Source organism: Theropithecus gelada, chromosome 9 (assembly GCF_003255815.1).
Source record: "Theropithecus gelada isolate Dixy chromosome 9, Tgel_1.0, whole genome shotgun sequence".
In the NCBI taxonomy this organism is placed as follows: Eukaryota; Metazoa; Chordata; class Mammalia; order Primates; family Cercopithecidae; genus Theropithecus; species Theropithecus gelada.
Window position 1 is genome coordinate 88,268,760 of NC_037677.1, and position 20,396 is coordinate 88,289,155.

The 20,396-nt window shown below is 36.3% G+C and overlaps 2 protein-coding genes across 3 annotated transcripts in view; one reads left to right on the top strand and one right to left on the bottom strand.

Moving 5' to 3' along the window:
• The window catches only part of TNKS2 (tankyrase 2), a 67,420-nt gene extending 53,642 nt beyond the window's left edge, over window positions 1-13,778 (top strand). Inside the window, exons 22-27 of one of the 2 annotated variants that reach the window (XM_025395589.1) lie at window positions 3,171-3,268; window positions 3,723-3,797; window positions 5,546-5,651; window positions 7,772-7,958; window positions 10,429-10,585; window positions 11,335-13,771. In XM_025395589.1, coding sequence (XP_025251374.1) covers window positions 3,171-3,268; window positions 3,723-3,797; window positions 5,546-5,651; window positions 7,772-7,958; window positions 10,429-10,585; window positions 11,335-11,397 — 686 coding nt within the window. In that variant the 3' untranslated portion in view covers window positions 11,398-13,771. Of the gene's footprint in view, window positions 1-3,170; window positions 3,269-3,722; window positions 3,798-5,545; window positions 5,652-7,771; window positions 7,959-10,428; window positions 10,586-11,334 lie in introns of both variants that reach the window. The other variant, XM_025395588.1, reaches the window with a different exon arrangement.
• Window positions 13,779-17,004: 3,226 nt separating this feature from the next.
• LOC112631105 (40S ribosomal protein SA-like) lies at window positions 17,005-18,033 on the bottom strand. Its single transcript, XM_025395590.1, has one exon. It carries the CDS (start codon window positions 17,954-17,956, stop codon window positions 17,069-17,071), a length of 888 nt encoding a protein of 295 aa, XP_025251375.1. The 5' UTR covers window positions 17,957-18,033; the 3' UTR covers window positions 17,005-17,068.
• Between the last annotated feature and the right edge of the window lie 2,363 nt (window positions 18,034-20,396).

Below are 20,396 nucleotides of genomic sequence, written 5' to 3' on the forward strand. Positions count from 1 at the left end.
TGTTAACAATGTGAACCTAAGTAAAACTTCTGGACCATTCAGAAATTTGGGAATTGTTTTAGCTCCTGAAAATAAGGAAGTTAGTTGAGATTATTTTCTGAAGTTGTTCTAGCTCTAAAATTTTATTATTTTAAAGGTCCAAAACTTAGGTATCTCATTTCTTATGGTAATATAATAGATAATAACTAAGTGTTCAGGCTAACCCACAAAGTACTGTACTAAATCTCTTACATAGATAAATTTGTAAGAACTTGGGATGAAAATACTTGAAAGCAATAATGTTGCAACTGAGGAAATTGAACAAAACAAAGTTGAATAATAATTTTATTTCTCCTTAATGTTGGTGCTTAAGGAAAATGCAAATTGCATTTATTCAGCAGATGTTAACACTTTATACCAGGTCTGTGTATAAAAAGGTGAATTGTTTTAAGTGTCAAAACCACATGTAACTTTATTGTTCAACTGAGGGAGTGATTTATCCTGGGGTCAATAATATTCAATAATTGAACATCCTGGCCATACATTTGGGGTTAAAGAGAAACCTCCATCAGTAAAAATGAAGGTATTTTCAGGAAAGAATGTATGCTAGCCAGGATGGGGTCCACCGCTGAAGAAATAAGAGCACCTCTAAAAACATATATGATTCAAGCTAAGGAATACTTTAAACTGATATTTTAGAATAAGCTCAGTTGAAGGTAGATGTATTTTACTGCCTGATAGGAACTAGGATAAGATATTTAAAATGCAATATGGTCTTGGCTGTTTCTAGTATAGAGGACAAATTTTTATAAGATAAAGAGGAGGAAAAATCCATGATTTCCTGAAATATTAGTATACAATATAATTAGCACTAAAAATGAGGAACTAGAACCCTCAGTTGTAGACCATCGTTGTGACTCTACTGGAATAATACTGATCTGGTATGATAAAAAATACGTTGGAGTACCAGGATAACGAGAGTCTTTTAGGAAAGAGGCAGGGTAGAAAAGGAAAACAGGCAGTATTTGTATATTAAACATATCACAGCTATTAGAACTGCACTGAAAAGCTGAAAGGCTCAATGACAGAAATGGATACGTTGCCTCCAAACGGCAGAGGTACTTCCATGCCACCTCTGGTCCTGTAGTCACTCTGATACATCCAGCTCCACTTGGATAAGGAGAAACGTCATGAGACAAAATGCTGTGTCTGATCTAGCATATCAGGGTCACTTTCCTACATAAAATTACCATCTTCCTTATGTTCATTCAAAGCCAAGATTCTTTTTTGTTCCCCCAATCTGATGTTAGTCAACCAACAGGGATTCCATACTTACACCTGATTTGCAAAGTGGAACTGGTAGCTGCCTATGATGATTTTCTAACACTCTTATCATGCTGACTTATCTTAACAGCCTTACTTATTATTCCGTGCATCAAGTCAATAGATGACTAGTACCATACTGATCTTTCAGTATTGATAAACATCTTGTATATGTTGCAGATGCCTCAGTCAAGCATTTGTCACAGTCTTTATTCTATAAAATACTCTCCATATGCTCTTCATAATCCATAAAGATTATTGCAATTCAGCCACTTCTGTAAGTGTTTATTAGCATTGGCATGTTGGTAGTAGTCCTGTTCTTCAGACCATAGCTTAGAATCAGAATAGTGCTCTTCGTCTCCAGAGGCAGAGTTCCATGCACTAACCCAGCAGTAAAGGATTTGGCCCCTACATGGGAAAACAGCAGTGTTGGAGATATTGTTGTAGAGATTAAAGGAGAGAGTTGTGCTACAAATACACCAAAGGAATTAGAAAATTCTGTTTAAAATTCCATTTAAAAAACTTTTGTAAGAGTAAAGATACAAAAATAGATATGATTATCTTGATCATTGACATTTGGAAAACACCATAAATTCATTGCTGAGATAAACAATATATTATGGAACAGAATATATATTCAATAGGTGGTAAACTATGAATTTCTCATTCTGGGGTGATTTAAAATTACCTGAGGCTATGCAAGTTTCTGTCATAATTCTTCCTCATATTTACAAAGAAGAAAGATTAAATGTTGAAAAGACTGCATAGTTAGTAAAGAAAGTAATTTGAAGAAGAAAATGTGTTACAAACTCATTAAGAATAGGAGATAAAGAAGAGAAAGATTTTCTGAAATATTTCCACAAAACCCCTTATAACTTGTCAGGTCAAAAAGTAGTAGTCTAAATGCATTGTGATGTGTGTACTGGTTTTGATCCTAGAACAAAAAAAAGGACATTAATGGGGAAAACTAGTGAAAAAATGACGTCAATAATTTAGTTAATAAGTGTTTGTTTTTTTGTTTTTTTGTTTTTTTTGAGATGGAGTCTTGCTCTGTCGCCCAGACTGGAGTGCAGTGGCTGGATCTCAGCTCACTGCAAGCTCTGCCTCCCGGGTTCACACCATTCTCCTGCCTCAGCCTCCTGAGTAGCTGGGACTACAGGTGCCCACCACCACGCCCGGCTAATTTTTTGTATTTTTAATAGAGACGGGGTTTCACCGGGTTAGATAGGATGGTCTCGATCTCCTGACCTTGTGATCCACCCGCCTCGGCCTCCCAAAGTGCTGGGATTACAGGCGTGAGCCACCACGCCTGGCCTAGTTAATCAGTTTTGACAAATGTGCTATGGTTATATAAAATGGTAACATTAGGGGAAAGTGGGTGAAGGGGACATAGGAACTCTGTACTTTCAGCCTTAGAAAATATCTAAATTATTACAATATAAAACGTTTTTTAAAATTGATAGTAAGCAGCCAGGTACCGTGGCTCACACCTGTAAATCCCAGCACTTTGGGAGGCTGAGGTGGGCGGATCACCTCAGGTCGAGAGTTCAAGACCAGCCTGACCAACATGGAGAAACTCCGTCTCTACTAAAAATACAAAATTATCCAGTTGTGGTGGCGAATGCCTGTAATCTCAGCTACTCAGGAGGCTAAGGCAAGAAAATCACTTGAACCCAGGAGGCGGAGGTTGTGGTGAGCCAAGATTGCACCAGCCTAGCCTGGGCAATAAGAGCGAAACTCCATCTCAAAAAAAAGTTTAAAAAAAAAAATTGGTAGTAAGCATCAGAAAAATTAGGTAGTTATTTTTGGTTTTGATGTTCATTGTTTATTGGCAATTTATTTTTCTACCTTCAAATTTTGTTTCATAGGTCTTAACCCATATTTAACTTTGAACACCTCTGGTAGTGGAACAATTCTCATAGATCTGTCTCCTGATGATAAAGAGTTTCAGTCTGTGGAGGAAGAGGTATGTTCATATACCTTCAATAGTAGGTTGGCCTTGTATATTTAGTTCACTTTGTATGCTCTTGTTTCTTCTTCTTCCTTTAGTTTGCATTATATAATTTTCACCTATAAATGCTATTTTCAAGCTGATTAATAACTGTCTCTAGAAAATATTACTCATGAATTTATAAGACTCATATTCTTTGTTTTTGTGTTTGTTTTTGTATTTTTAGTAGAGACAGGGTTTCGCTATGTTGCCCAGGCTGGTCTCAAACTCCTGAACTCAGGCAGTCCACCTGCCTCGGCCTCCCAAAGTGGGGCACCATGCCCAGCCCTCATATTCTTTGAATAACAAAAATATTACAACCTGTTTTGTATTCTCAAAAGTAGAATCAGATGAGTCAAGAACCATGTTCCCCAAATCAGAAAATACACAAATGCTAATGCACATATATTTCAAACCATTTTTCTGACAGATGCAAAGTACAGTTCGAGAGCACAGAGATGGAGGTCATGCAGGTGGAATCTTCAACAGATATAATATTCTCAAGGTAATAAATTAGTGAAAGTAAAGTTTTCTGAGACCATAGTTTTCAAAGCCTGAAGCCATAAGTAACTTTCATAAGAATATAATCTGTCTAGCCTGGTAAGTTCTTGACTTGGCATCAGAGACTATTTTGGGGAAGAAGATACCCTTGGAAGGTTAATATTCTCCAAATCCCTGTGCTATTTTTAATAACTGATAATAATTCAATTCTTGTTGAACGTATTCAAGTGTACGGGTTATGCTTTATCTTGGGGTAATGCTAAATACTATAGGTTCAAGACTTTATATAAAGTACTATTAAAGTACTCTACTGTAACAAAGCTGAATTTTTTATGTGGCAGATACCATCTTTATAGTCATACAATGCTTGTTTTTTTATCCTGATTGACTACAGGTTCTGAAAGTCCCCAAATATATTACCTTTTTATAAATTTTAATAGTACTCTCTTCATCTTTTCCAAAAAATATATATTTTTAAAATGTTTTGAGTCATTTGGTAACTGTCCTGTCTTACTGATTTCAGTTACTCTTCTTAGGAACTTTTTCAACATTATGTTTTTCTTGAACTATAGTAATCAAAACTGCACACCATACTTCATGCATAGTGAATTTGTATTAACTACATTGATGCAGTATATTCCTAATAATTGTAAAAATAAGACATAAAGTTAGAATGAAAATGTGGCAAATGCCTTTCTAATACACAAATGTTAAACTCTGAACAGTATCAAATCTTTCAGCTGTATTGTATTACTGTTTCATAACATACTATGAGTATAATATTTAATCAGAGAAATACGTGCCTACTACAGGTACATTTCAGTCAAGTCCGCTTTGCCTACAAGCGTTAACAAAATGTGTGGAGTTTTGTTAGGAGTGAGAACAGGAGAGAGATTGTGTGTTTGATTTCTAAAGTAGTTGGATTTGAGAAAGATAACACTGTTTTCTTCCTTTAACAAAGGTATTTTCATGCAGTGTTTAATGAAAATTTTTTCAGTGATGAAACAGGGTTTTGTTGTTGTTGTTCCTTTTTAATGCATAAATGAGATCTATTTGTGACAGTTATGGTCCTTGATTAGATCTGTGGTAATATTTTGCGTTATTTGAGCCAAGACTAACACCATCAGCTTCCGGGTGTGCTCTAGGAACCAGCAGGGGGCTGTAGCACCTTTAAGCACAGCTAAGAAACGACGCTAGTATTGTGAATTTTTTTCCTAGAAATACTCCTAATGAGACTAACATCCACCTTAAAATCTTTTGCAGACAAAAATTTTCAGAATTAGAAGGTCGAGGGAGTAATTGTGTGTGTGTTGGGGGCTAGGGGACACTATTTCAAATATTCTTAATTTTAAACAGATTAATATGGCACTCTGAGACACATACATGGGGGAAAAAGGGTACTCGAAATTTCTAGTACTTAATACAGAAAAAACTCGGCATGTCTGATTTGGAGGTGTTTTTGTAATAGTTTTAAGTTAATGAGACTGGAAGTGTTTTAATAAATTAACAGTATTCCTGAGCTTCACATATGGCCTTTCTTTTCTTTGAATTTTTTTAATCTTCAAAATGTAGCTATACTTCCAACTTTATGGTTGGGACAAAGTATTTTTAGTTGATTAGAATAACACATTTTATATTTCAGAGAAAAGTTTTGCCTACCTTCTAGCTAAATGTATGGCCTATCTTTGGTTTAGATGAAGAAGTCAGTAAGTAATACTTAAAGATTTGGTTTTTCTGGTTTATTTTTTATAGATTCAGAAGGTTTGTAACAAGAAACTATGGGAAAGATATACTCACCGGAGAAAAGAAGTTTCTGAAGAAAACCACAACCATGCCAATGAACGAATGCTATTTCATGGTAAGATTCCTCCCTACCGACTCTACCACTGTTCTCCACATTAGGATAGTTTTTTTTGTTCAGATATGAAATAATAATAAGCCTGTATATTCTTTATGTCATTCTTTTATAATAAACCTAGTATTTCTGTAACTTTTACATTTATGTTTTCAACTTCTTTTGAATTTGTGTATTTTATAATGGATTGTTTTTAAATAAGATTACCACAACAAAAAATAGAAATGAGAGTGTTGACTATCTTTTCCTTTTTTCTTTAAATAGTAAATTTTGCTTATGGTCACTCTAAGAAATTTTGTGTTTTACTTTTAACTAGTTGATTGAATTAAAAATAAGACCTGGGAATCACCTCAGAAGAAGATATACATCCTATTCTGATTTTGATTCTAAGTATCAAACCCACACAATTTGACAACAGCCATTGTTATTGAACCTGTAGAGGTTTCTAATGACTGTAGAATTGAAACCATAGAATTAAATTGAAAGCACAATTACTTATTCTTCTTGGAATTTTCTACTTTTTTGTATTATAAGCTGGCAGGTGTTGGTTAGTCTTTCAAATTTTAGCAAAGTTAAATATATTAATGTAGTATTTGTGAGGCCTTCAAGTACATTACCCATAGTAGTTCCAGTCTATTTCTTCATTTGTCCTTGATTGCAGAAAAAATTTAGAGACCTGTAAAGTTCTTTAAAACACAGTAAATTTCATAATACCCTGGGAGAAAGGCTATAACAGAATGGATTCATGTGCAGTATCTAAACATGTTGCACTCCTTATTCCAAAACCCTAAATAATTATCATGATAATCTCTTGACACAGAGCATATTTATTATCTGTTAACGTGATGGTTATAATGTGGTTTTTCTAATTTGTAATATAAATAATTTTGGTTTTCCCAAGTTAATTCAAAAAGTGATTCTATTCATCTGTATTTCTGTAAAGTAGAATTCAGTATATTTTACTGTCTCTCTGTGGACAGAGAACATGATCTTAAATGAATTAGCTGTGGTTTCTTGACTTTTTCCATCCGCCACTCTACTCCACTCCCAAGGAAAGAGGAAAGGGAAGTCAATATGCAGGGCGTGAGGGAAAGCACCACATTTGCAGATAGAACCTTGTATCGCAATTGATGAAAGGCAAAAGTGGAAGGATAGAAGAGAAGAGGTATAAGAAAGAGAATAAGAATGTGAAAGTGGGGCCAGGCACAGTGGCTCACGCCTGTAATCCCAGCACTTTGGGAGGCCAAGGTGGGTGGATCACCTGAGGTCAAGAGTTTGAGACCAGCCTGACCAGTATGTTGAAACCCCGTCTCTATTTTTTTTTTTTTTTTTTTTTTTTAACAATACAAGAATTAATTTTTTTTTTTTTTAAATTTATTTATTGTTATTATACTTTAAGTTGTAGGGTACATGTGCATAACGTGCAGGTTTGTTACATATGTATACTTGTGCCATGTTGGTCTGCTGCACCCGTCTCTATTAAAAATACAAAAATTAGCCAGGTGTGGTGGTGTGCACCTATAGTCCCAGCTACTCAGGAGGCTGAGACAGGAGAATTGCTTGAACCCAGAAGGCAGAGGTTGCAGTGAGCCAAGATCATGCCACTACACTCCAGCCTGGGCCACAGAGTGAGACTCCATCTCAAAAAAAAAAAAAAAGAATGTGAAAGTCTACTTGGGCCACTTGATATCTAAAAACAAACCACACAGGCATAGGCATCATTCTAAGACCTAATTGCATTTAGCTTTGCTATCTAAAGTGAATTATGAGGCTCTTGGTGTTGGATTTTTATGGATTTGCAGTCTGGCATTTGGTAACTCTTACATTGATATTTCAAGTTGGTAACTCTTACATTGATATTTCAAGTAATCTGTTTTTCTAGTTCAATCTGTATCCTTATTTTAGCACATGAACCAGCACTCTATTAGAAACATTAGTTGATGTTAGCAGTTCTTTATTCTAAAATAGAAAGCTGGCTGACAGTTAACTTGTTACCCTTTTTCGTTTTGGTTTTATTATTGTGGGGCTGTATATTTAAGAATTCAATTTCTAAGAAACTAGTTTTTTACTTTTTCTTCTAAGATAAATTTTAAATTGTTGTTACCCATCTATATGTGTTTCAGGGTCTCCTTTTGTGAATGCAATTATCCACAAAGGCTTTGATGAAAGGCATGCATACATAGGTGGCATGTTTGGAGCTGGCATTTATTTTGCTGAAAACTCTTCCAAAAGCAATCAATATGTATATGGAATTGGAGGCGGTACTGGGTGTCCAGTTCACAAAGACAGATCTTGTTACATTTGCCACAGGTAAGAGATCACTTGTTCTCATTTATTTTGGTAATAATCAGATAAGAACTAGTTACATTTTTGAGGGCGAAGCATTATGTTGGACAGCCTTAGAAATGCAAGCTAGGCATGTTTTTTGTTGTTTTTTTATTATACTTTCTAGGGTACATGTGCACAGTGTGCAGGTTTGTTACATATGTATGCATGTGCCATGTTGGTGTGCTGCACCCATTAACTCGTCATTTACATTAGGTATATCTCCTAATGCTATCCCACCCGCCGCTAGGCATGTTTTAGATTGCTTTTGGCCTTCTCACCGATTATAATAATAGCTAATATTTATTAAATGATCCGTATGGGCCAATTATAATTTAAGCACTTGACCTGGTTGACTAATCATTAGAATATCTGGTGCCTTAAAGCATACTGAGTAGAAAGTAACATTAGGCATGAAAGAGGCTTTATTGTAGCCCTTGAGTATTGTAGGACTCTGTGGACTCTTTAAAAATCTAGTATTCAAATGCTAAAATGGCATTATTTGTCAAGTCTAATTATTTGATTGCAGTGCCTGAGCCTCTCTTCCACTGTGATACGATCCTAATCTTCAATTTGCAATACTACTATAAGAACTTAAAATTAAAACATTAATCCTTTTCGAAAGGAAATAATAATCAAATAACTACTTTGCACTTTTTTTCCACTTTTAATTACCTGTTCTAACTCACTTGTTAAAAATCATTTAAGTAACTTGTCCCTAACTTTAAAAATCCTTATAGGCAAAAAGTTATGCCATTTGAAAAATCCAGTAAGATTAATTCCTGAGATTTATTCAACAGGGCACTGCTTATTGAATATATAGAGCAGTAGTTTATCAAGCATTAGCATGCATTAGAATCACCGAGATGGCTTGTTTAAATCACAGATTCTTAGGCTCTACCTTCTCAGTTGCTGATTTAGTAGATCTGGGGTGGGGCTCTAGAATTTGAGTTTCTACCAGGTTCCCAAATGTGACGCTGTATTTCTGACCACTGATCTAGAAAAAACCCTTAGAGCAGTATTTTGCACTTTGGCAGCACATTGGAATCATCCAGGGAACATTAAAAAGCTATTAATGCTTGTGTCCCACCCTCACAGAACCTCATTTAATTAATCTGGGGCATGATCTGGATATTAGAATTTTTTAAAGCTTCCCAGCCGATTTCAAAGGACTTCCAAGCTGAAGAATTGCAGTCATGGAGGGAAACAGGTTCTTTCTTTGTGTTTGTTTTGTTCTTACTGTTATCCCTCTAAATTTAGGACTGCATAGGTAGTACACAGTAGGCCCTCCTGTGTAGGATCTCCCGCTCACTTCTATTTTAGATCATAAATTGGAGTGTTTAGGAGGCATGTAATTTCCTGAGATTTTGTAAATTTGAACACTGCTGTTTTTATCTGTCATATATGGTCTGAAGGCTAAATAGTTCTAATTATTAGTAATAAGCAACATTCTAACACCTCCCTTTTCTTTGGAAGATAGAACCATCAACTGGTCTACTGACATCTCCTGTTATCTTCTAAAAGGAAACAATAACATTAATACTAAAAGGTTGTTTGAAACTAAGAAAGGCCAATCACATGCCTGAGAGAAGTGGGAGGATAATCTACTGAAACTGGTGGTGAGGGGATACCTATCTAAGGAAGTACCATTTCAGAGGAAGTCTGAAAATTGAGTGGGTATCAGCCAGTGGAAGAGTGGTAAAATAGATCCCATTCCAGTGATGGAGAAAATTTTATGGATGGGGACCATTAATAAAGGAAGTTTGGCCTTTGTGAAGAAAAGAAAACTAATGTGCATGGGGCAGAATGAACATAAAATGAGATTCAAGAAATTGAAGCCATTGTACAGAATTTCTCCAAGTACAGTGAGCAGCCTCTAAAAGGTTTTAAGCAGAAAAGTGATTTGATCTAATTTTTGTTTGTTTTAATTACTTGGATGGGAAAGGTTTGGACAGGAATTAGAGAAGAAACAGGAAGACTGGTTTAGAAAGCCATTGTGTGATAGTCCAGGTGAAAATTTCAGTGATTTGACTTAATAGTGACAGTACAATTAAGAGTAAATGGATTTCAAATGTATTTTGAAGGTAAAAATCAACTAGACTTAATTAGACATGTGTCCAACTTTGCAAGCCACTTGATGGAAGACCCTTAAACCTTCTCCTTCCCACTTTGTCATTGACTTGTGTTTTTTGCTGAGACACAAACAAGGTGGTAGAGTCTGCATCTGTATAAGGTTATTACCTTTTTCAGGTTTTATAGTTAAAATAAGGACTAACTAAATTGACAGATTATTTCATTAATAAGAGTAATAGAAGACATTCTTAAAAAGTTCTTTTAGGGGTAAAATGATAAAAACAATTATAAGTATTTATTAAAACTTATGCCGTGTCCACACATTGTCATATTTATGTGTCACGTTTGCCTTCAGGGTGATCTTTTCCTTTTCATTTTATAGGCAGCTGCTCTTTTGCCGGGTAACCTTGGGAAAGTCTTTCCTGCAGTTCAGTGCAATGAAAATGGCACATTCTCCTCCAGGTCATCACTCAGTCACTGGTCGGCCCAGTGTAAATGGCCTAGCATTAGCTGAATATGTTATTTACAGAGGAGAACAGGTAATGCAGTTTTATTTGTTCATCTTCAAAAATGCTAGAGAGGCATACTTTAACTTTTTACTAATCTCTTGACAAGACATACTACTTTAACTGGATTTTTAAAAAAATTTTATTTGGAAATAATTCAGATTTGGAAAGTTACAAAAATAGTGAAGAGAATTCCCTTATAGCCTTTACCTAGATTTCCTAAATGTTAATATTTTGTTCTCTTTTTTCTCTTTTATCATTCGCTCCTTCCTTCCTTGTGTGTGTGTTTGTACATTTTTTTTGTGAACTGTTTGAGAGTAAGTTACAGGGCATATCCCTTTACCATTAACTATTTCGATTGTAAATTCCTAAAAACAAGACTTTATTCAAATTTTGTCAATTGTTCTGGATTTTTTTTAGCTCTTATGATTGAAATCTTGTATTTAACAGCCTGTCTGTAGCAAAGAAGTATATAATTGTGTTTTGCGCTCAGTGAAAGCCAAAAGTAGTTCTAGAGCAGTGTTGTGAACTGGGGGTAGGTATCGGAATCACCTCAGTTACTAAAATCAGACATGAACTTAGTATCCTTCCTAGACTTGCTGATTGAAAATCTAAAGAACTGTAGTCAGGGTAAAGATGTTTTGAGAAAATGTCCCTAGATGATTCTTATCTACAACACTAATTTAGAACCTCCTCCCTAAGACTAGGAATACTTACAGAAAGTCTATTTACCTTTCAGGAAAATTTGTGTACCATTATTTGAATTTGTCTTTCTCTTCCAGGCTTATCCTGAGTATTTAATTACTTACCAGATTATGAGGCCTGAAGGTATGGTTGATGGATAAATAGTTATTTTAAGAAACTAATTCCACTGAACCTAAAATCATCAAAGCAGCAGTGGCCTCTACCTTTTACTCCTTTGCTGAAAAAAAATCTTGCCCACAGGCCTGTGGCAAAAGGATACAAATGTGAACGAAGTTTAACATTCTGACTTGATAAAGCTTTAATAATGTACAGTGTTTTCTAAATATTTCCTGTTTTTTCAGCACTTTAACAGATGCCATTCCAGGTTAAACTGGGTTTGTCTGTACTAAATTACAAACAGAGTTAACTTGAACCTTTTATATGTTATGCATTGTTTCTAACAAACTGTAATGCCCTCAACAGAACTCATTTTACTGATACAATACTGTGTTCTTTAAAACACAGCATTTACACTGAATACAATTTCATTTGTAAAACTGTAAATAAGAGCTTTTGTACTAGCCCAATATTTATTTACATTGCTTTGTAATATAAATCTGTTTTAGAACTGCAGCGGTTTACAAAATTTTTTTCGTATGTATTGTTCATCTGTACTTCATCTTACATCGTCATGATTGAGTGATCTTTACATTTGATTCCAGAAGCTATGTTGAGTTGTTACTTGGGAAAGATTGAGTTATCAGATTTAATTTGCTGATGGGAGCCTTTACCTGTCACTAGAAATCTTTCTCATTTAAGAACTTATGAATATGCTGAAGATTTAATTTGTGATACCTTTGTATGTATAAGACACATTCCAAAGAGCTCTAACTATGGCAGGTCCTGATTACTAAATAAGCTTCTTTACTGGCCTCAATTTCTAGCTCTCATGTTGGAAAATTTTCTAAAGTCATTCTGTGAAAATTAGAGCAAAGTGCTCCTGTTTTTTAGAGAAACTGAATCTTGCTGTTGAACAATTACTGTGTTCTTTTCGTGGAACATAAGTAGGATGTTACATTTCCAGGGTGGGAAGGGTAATCCTAAATCATTTCCCAATCTATTCTAATTACCTTAAATCTAAAAGGGGGAAAAAAAATCACAAACAGGACTGGGTAGTTTTTTATCCTGAGTATTTTTTTTCTGGTTCTTTTTACTTGGTTTTATTGCTGTGTTTGTAGCCAATCTATACATCATGGGTAAACTTAACCCAGAACTATAAAATGTAGTTGTCTCAGTCCCCTCCAGGCCTCCTGAATGGGCAAGTGCAGTGAGACTGGTGCTGCTTGCTCCTGGGTTTTCTCTCCATGATATTATGCCCAACTGGAAATACGCTCTCAGTTTGTGCACCATGTGGTGACCAGGCCTGTGTTCACTTTGGCAGCTATAGAAGGAAATGCTGTCCCATAAAATGCCATTCCTATTTTCTAATATAAAACTGTTTTCCAGGAAGCATGCTTAAGCATCTTGTTACAGAGACATACATCCATTACGGCTTGGCAATCTCTTTTACTTGTTGACTCTAGCTCCCTTCAAAGTCGAGGAAAGATCTTTACTCACTTAATGAGGATATTCCCCATCACTCTCTGTACCAGTTCACCTTTATTTTACATTTTATTCAGTCTGTAAATTAACTGGCCCTTTGCAGTAACTTGTACATAAAGTGCTAGAAAATCATGTTCCTTGTCCTGAATAAGAGTTGATCAGAGTAAATGCATTTCTGGAGTTGTTTCTGTGATGTAAATTATGATCGTTATTTAAGAAGTCAAATCCTGGCCTTGAAGTGCTTTTTATACAGCTCTCTAATAATTATAAATATCCTAAAGTCATTTCTTGGAACACAAGCGGAGTATGCCAAATTTTATATGAATTTTTCAGATTATCTAAGCTTCCAGGTTTTATAATTAGAAGATAATGAGAGAATTAATGGGGTTTATATTTACATTATCTCTCAACTATGTAGCCCATATTACTCACCCTATGAGTGAATCTGAAATTGCTTTTCATGTGAAATCATTGTGGTCTGTGAGTTTACAATATTGCAAACTGTGTTATTTCATCTAATCAATTGCTTAATGAGTGTGTTTTTCCATGAATGAATATACCGTGGTTCATATGTTAGCATGGCAGTATTTTCAGATAGCTTTTGTTTGTTGGGAAGTTGGGGTTTTGGGGGGAGGGGGCGTATTAGTACGTTGCATGAAATAGCTTACTTTATGATGATGGAATTGCTTTTTCTTTTGTCTTGTGATTTTTTTTTTTTGAAGTGAAATTTAACTTTTTGTGCAAGTAGTACTATTATACCCATCTTCAGTGTCATACTTGTATTGTATCACATTCCATACCCTCATTTAATTCTTAATAAAACTGTTCACTTGTTTTTCTGGGTAGCATGGTAATTACTGGAATAGTATAAATGTGTTGAATGGTCTTTGAGAAAATGAATTAAGATTACAATAAACCACAATTGCAGGAAAACAATGTAGTTCTGAGTCTAATAGTGATAAATAATGCAGTCTGAAGTTTGAAATATTGAATATTGTAGCTGTACTTGCTCATTAAAATGAAAGTAGCTGTGAGATGCTTTCAACATTTAATCTATTCAGCACAACTTTGGTAAACCTTAAAGCTCATTCCTGGGAAATTAATCTTCTTAACTTATAAAAAGAAATATATTTTTATTTCTGTGTCATATGAAAACATTCTTATAAGTTTCCAAATCTCAAAGTTAGTGGTATTTATTGCTATTAAAAGAAAGTATAATCGCATGTGTATATTAGACTTCAGTATGTTAAGTTTCGTTGTGTGTGATCAATTCCCTGCTTTCTATAAGAAGAGAATGATGGTGCAGATAATTCTTAAATCTTTTGGCTTTTAAATACCTTTCAGCAGTTCTGTGTGTCTGCTTCATTTAGGGTAATATGGAAGTATTTGCTGCTGTTTCAAGTATGCATGCCAGTCTCAGGTGTTTATTGTGATCCAGTTTGCAGGTTGATGAGCCAAGGAAACATGCAAATTTCCCAGAGCTCTTACGATCAGTACTCCTGACTGTGCCTTTACCTGCTGCCCTGTCCTATTACAGGACTAGCATGACAGAGGAAGCAAGTATAGTGGTGGTACTCATTTTTCACCAGAACTGTCAGACTTCTATAAAATTAAGTTGTAATATGCCTTTCCCTGTCTCCTGTGTCTCCACACCTCCTACCCTTTTGTGCTGACTAGTTTAGACAGCCTATGACCTAAAATACTTAATTACTGCTCTTCACATAAAGCCATTATTATTAGAAGTGTTGTCTTCACCTTGTCACCCACCCACAGCTGTCATTTCTGTAACACAAATATATAAAGAGCCCCTCAAAGTAGTATGCCCATTTACTATAAAGCAGCGCTATACAAAGGTGTGATCTGCAGATGGGATTGGTCAGCAAACTGATATTGTTACCAGCCCATGGAGATACGAATACAAAAAGTAAGGGTAAACTTTTAAAAACTTTTGTAGCAAGACATTGCTGTAGTATTTTTTTTTCTTATTTTTCATTGAAATATTGACTTGCAGTGGGTTGGAAACTTAGAAAGAAACTGATCCTTCACAGATAATTTGAAAGGTTTCACATCTGATTTGTATACCAGTAGACTTAGCACCTAGCATATCTGGCACACAGTGTTCCTCAGTAAATTTTTTGTTAGGTGAATAAATAGCGATTAAGTGATCAGGCTGTAGGGTCAGATGCATATGGATTTTAATTTTTATTCTACCCCTCACCATCTGTGTGATCTTGAACAAATTATGTAACCTTTTAAGATTTTTATAACACTTTATAAGGTTGTTGAGCATAATAAATGATTTTCTATCTGTGCTACTAAGCATTGTACTTGCCAATAACTGGTTATTATAATTAATATTATTTCCCTGAATACTCCAGAATTAGTGGCTTGAGTTTTCCCACTTGTCACGGAGACATAGAGCATAAAATTTTAAAACTGCAAGATGTATTAGCTACTAATTCCTTTATTCTAATGAAATCTTAAGAAGCTCAAAATGTAAAGTATATAAATCCCTAACCCACAGGGATCTCAGTTTGAAAATTACCGATATGAGCACACAGACAGACATACCCATAATGCAGTCTGCATCATATTTGCCTAGCAAAAACGAGCTTCACTCAGATGAACTCATCAAAAATCCAAAACAGCGCATTGTGAGCACAAATCAGTAGACACAATCTTGGAGGATTAGCACCCCCCACAAAGTAGTAAATATTGTTTAAAGTGATTGGGGTGAGGGTGGGAATAAAAGAAATAATTAAAACCATTAAGATGACACTGTGAAGAAGGCAAAGTCTTTGAAAAGGTAAGTCTTTAGAACTAAAAATATATAATTAGAAATTAAAAACTCTAAAAGATTAAACTACAGACTGGGCATATCTGAAGATAGAATTGGGGAACTAGAAGATACAGTGGGAAACACAGATTGTAGCACAGAGGAAGAGATGGGAGATATCAGAGGGCTAGGAGACAGAATAGAATGAGGAGATACAGCATAAAGAATAGGGGAATACAATCTGGGAATATTGAAAAATACCCCAGAATTCATAGAGAATATGAATCTTTAAAGAAGCAGCAGCTTAGGCTGGGCGCGGTAGCTCACACCTGTAATCCCAACACTTTGGTAGGCCAAGGCAGGCAGAACACGAGGTCAGGATATCGAGCCCATCTTGGCCAACACAGTGGAACTCCGTCTCTACTAAAAATACAAAAAACTAGCCAGGTGGTGGCGGGCGCCTGTAGTCCCAGCTACTCGCGAGGTTGAGGCAGGAGAATGGCGTGAACCCAGGAGGCGGAGCTTGCAGTGAGCCGAGATCGCGCCACTGCACTCCAGCCTGGGCGACAGAGCGAGACTCCCATCTCAAAAAAAAAAAAAAAAGAAACACCTACGAGGATGAATAAAAGCAAGTCTGCTTTTAGACATGGTGAAACTGCAGAGTATCAAAAGACAAGAAAAAAAATCTTAGAAGTAATAGAAAAGACAAAGGATTAATAAATGGACAGCAGATCAGTGGCAGCAAGAGAAGCCAGAAGACAAAATAACTTGGTAGTGCTGAGGAAACTACTGTTAGCCTAGAATTCTATACACAGATAAACTAGTATTTAAAAAAGAGGATGAAAAACGCATCTGCTCTTTTGCTGAGAGATCTAGTAGATTGTTCTTTAGCAAAGAAGGCAGTTGAATCCAAAAGAGGAGAAGCAGAATGCAAGAAGCATAGTGCACAAAGAAATCGGCAAACATGTCAGTAAAAAGGCTGAAATAATACAACTGATAAGGAATAATATTCAAGACCAATGTGTATAATTTGCTACTATTTGTATACGTAGGAAAAAGTACAACATGCATTTGTTTGTTTATGAATAAAATTCCTTCAGGATACACATGAACTATTGGGAGGAAACCTCAGTGCCACAGGGATCAGATGTGAAAGAGACTAAATTGTATATCCTTTTATTCCTTTTGAATTTTGTAACAGGACTATTTAAAGCACTATAATAAGCATTGTCTGCAATACACAAGTAATAGATTTGAGATTTTTAAAACAAGGTGGAATGAAAGTACTAGTTGACAATAATATGGGAAATAGAAGCTTTAAGATGGCTGATGAAATTTAGACTTTTTTTTTTTTTTTTTTTTTTTTTTTTTTTTTTTTTTTTTTTTTTAGAAACTGATGTTTATTTTCTATCAACCATTTTTCCATGTTGCTTAAGAGCCCGCGCAAGAACAGCTTAAGACCATTCAGTGGTTGCTCCTACCCATTCAGTGGCCTGAGCAGTGGGAGCTGCAGACCAGTCTTCCGTGGCAGGCTGAGCACTCCAGTCTTCAGTAGGGAACTGCTGAATAGGCACAGAGGGCACCTGCACACCTTCAGACCAGTCTGCAACCTCAGGCTGAGTAGCAGTGAACTCAGGAGCTGGAGCAGTCCATTCACCCTGAAATTCCTCCTTGGTCACTGCCTTTTCAGCAGCAGCCTGCTCTTCTTTTTCAATCTCTTCAGGATCTCTGTAGAAGTAGAGATCAGGCATGACCTCCCACGGGTGTTCACGGGAAATGGTGCCACGCATGCGCAGAACTTCCCGAGCCAGCATCCACCACATCAAACCCACTGAGTGAGCTCCCTTGTTGTTGCATGGGATGGCAATGTCCACATAGCGCAGAGGAGAATCTCTGTTACACAGAGCAATGGTAGGTAGGTTAACATAAGATGCCTCCGTGAGAGGCTGGTGGTCAGCCCTGGGGTCAGTAACCACAAGAAGCCGTGGCTCCCGGAAGGCTGCCTGGATCTGGTTAGTGAAGGTTCCAGGAGTGAAGCGGCCAGCAATTGGAGTGGCTCCAGTGGCAGCAGCAAACTTCAGCACGGCCCTCTGGCCAGTATTCCTGGAGGATATAACACTGACATCAGCAGGGTTTTCAATGGCAACAATGGCACGAGCCGCCAGCAGAAGCTTCTCCCAGGTCCTCTTCAGATTTATGATGTAGATGCCATCACTTTTCCTTTTATAGATGTACTGCTCCATCTGGAAGTCAAGATTGGTGCCACCTAAGTGGGTTCCTGCTGCAAGGAACTTAAGGACATCCTCCTCCTTCATTTGCAGGACATCAAGGGCTCCGGACATTGTGAAAGTTTCCCTTTAAGTTACGACGGGAATCCAGAACAACGCCGTATGGACCCCTCTGTAGGTAGCGCGGAAAAAAAAGCGAAATTTAGACTTTAAGTCAAGTATGCATATTAAATGTTCAAAGATAATCACTAAAAGAGTGGAAATTGAAGTGTAAAGATGGGGGAAAGGTAATAAAAATGAACCAGTCGAGTAAAAATAAGAATAGCAGGTGACTCGTGCACTTTTTTCCCCAAAAATATATCAAAGAATCTAAAGTGAACAGGAAATATCTGTAAAAGGTTAAGAATATCCTGGATGCACCTGAAGAAGAAAAATAAGGCAGGAGAACCAGAGATGAAGAAGAGCAGTAATGCTGCGGTAACTGAGACAGTGTGATATTAATACAGGTGTAGAGTCTTTGACCAGTTGAACAGAGTTTATATGGGCTTTTTATATACCAGAATAGCATTATAGATCCTGAGGAGAGAAGGAACTATTCAATAAATTGTAGTGGGACAGCTGGTAATCCACATGGAAAAATACATATCTGGATATATACACAAAAATAAATCTCACATAGATTTTATATAGGACTTATATGTGATTAGCAAAATATTGTAAAAGTTTAAAGGAAAATATAAGAAACCATTTCTGACTTTGGGATAAGGAAGAACTTTTTAAGTGACCTTCAAACAACACTGACCCTAAAAGAAAAGGTTGGTAAATTTGACTGTATTTAGTTTAAAAGCATCTGTTTATCCAAAGACCACTAAGAAGAAAGGAAAGAGACAAGTCATAAAATGTGAGAAAATATTTGCAACACATAAAGGGCAAATAATTTATATTCAGGATATACTAAAAACTACAAGTAAAAAAAGAAAAACTGGGGGCGGGCATGAACAAGTGTTTCTCAAAATGGGAAACTCAATAAACATCAAAAAATGCTCAGCCTCATTAGTAATCAAGGAAATTCAAATTAGGTACCATAAGATACCATTTTATACTGCCAGAATTGACAAAAGTAAAAAACAGCAATGCAAGTGTTGGGATCTGGATCCCATGCATTGCTGTTGGTGTGAGTGCTGTTGAAATCCATTTGGCATTACTGCTAAAATGAGAAATTCCCCCGACATCTAGGTATAAAGAGAAACCCTTGCTCAGCGGCTCCAGGAGTCACATGTAGGAACACAACACTGATCACGATGTTTGTATAATGACTATCTTCTCTTTCCACTCCTCACAGTTCTCCACCCTCCTTTTTGCCCCAGAAATCTAATCTTGATGGGCTACATGGATAGATTCCCTTGTTCTCTGGCTTTTCTTTGGGTTTAACCCAAGGGGAGTATTAGCCGGATGTTGGAGGGTGATTAGGAAGAGAGTGAAATTCAAACATGTATTTCCCAGCTCCCATCCTGATCAGTCTCAGGACAACCTTGGCACTACTGACGTTTTGGGAAGATAATTGCTTGTTGGGGCTATTCTGTGCATTGTCGGATGTTTAGTGGCATCTCTGATCTCTAATCACTAGATGCAAATAGTGCAGCTGCCCCTTGTGACAACCAAAAGTATCCCAGACATTGCCAAATGTCCCCTGGAGGACAAAATCGCCCTGGGTGAGAATCACTGGGTTAGCTGTTCCCTTCACTGAAAGGTCACTGCTCCTTACAGGGTAGCCTTCCCTCTTACACAACTTTGGAGGTAGAAGCAGTAAATGTAACAACTAGCGATTTAAGGGAATAAAATAGGTAAGGTAATCAAGAAAAATCAGAAATCTACAAAATAAAAAGTTTCAATAGAGAAGTAACCACAAATACAAAGAAAAATGTTTAAAAATGTTAAAGACCACTTTGCTCAACTCCATACAAACAAATTTGGGAACTGAGATAATACCTAGGGTAATATTCTAGTAAAAACATAAATGACTAAAACTAACCAAGAAAAGCGAGCAAGTCTAAACAAACCAGATGCCAAAAAAGAAAGAATTCTGTCAAAGAGCTATCCCCAAACAATTCCCAGACCCAGGGAGTTTCATGGTAGATTCTTACAAAACATTAAGGAATAGATAACCCCAATGCTATTTAAACTGTTCTAAGAGTGTAGACAGTTTCCAATTTTTTAATAAATACACATGAATTAATATCAAACTTCAACAAGGTAATACAAAAAGGAGTGGACATTAATGCACAAAATTTTTAAATAATTGCAAGCAAAATCTAGCACAACATTATTAACAGAATAATACCAGTAGGAACATAGGTAAACTGCAAATGGGTATGAGTGAACTTTGGGGTGATGGAAATGTTAAAGCTGTTTTTTGTTTGTTTGTTTGTTTTTTTGAGACGGAGTCTCTCTCTCTGTCGCCCAGGCTGGAGTACAGTGGCCGGATCTCAGCTCACTGCAAGCTCCGCCTCCCGGGTTCCCGCCATTCTCCTGCCTCAGCCTCCCAAGTAGCTGG

Coding starts and splice junctions, on each gene's coding strand:
- LOC112631105 (XM_025395590.1), bottom strand. CDS start 17,956: ATGTCCGGAGCCCTTGATGTCCTGCAAATGAAGGAGGAGGATGTCCTT.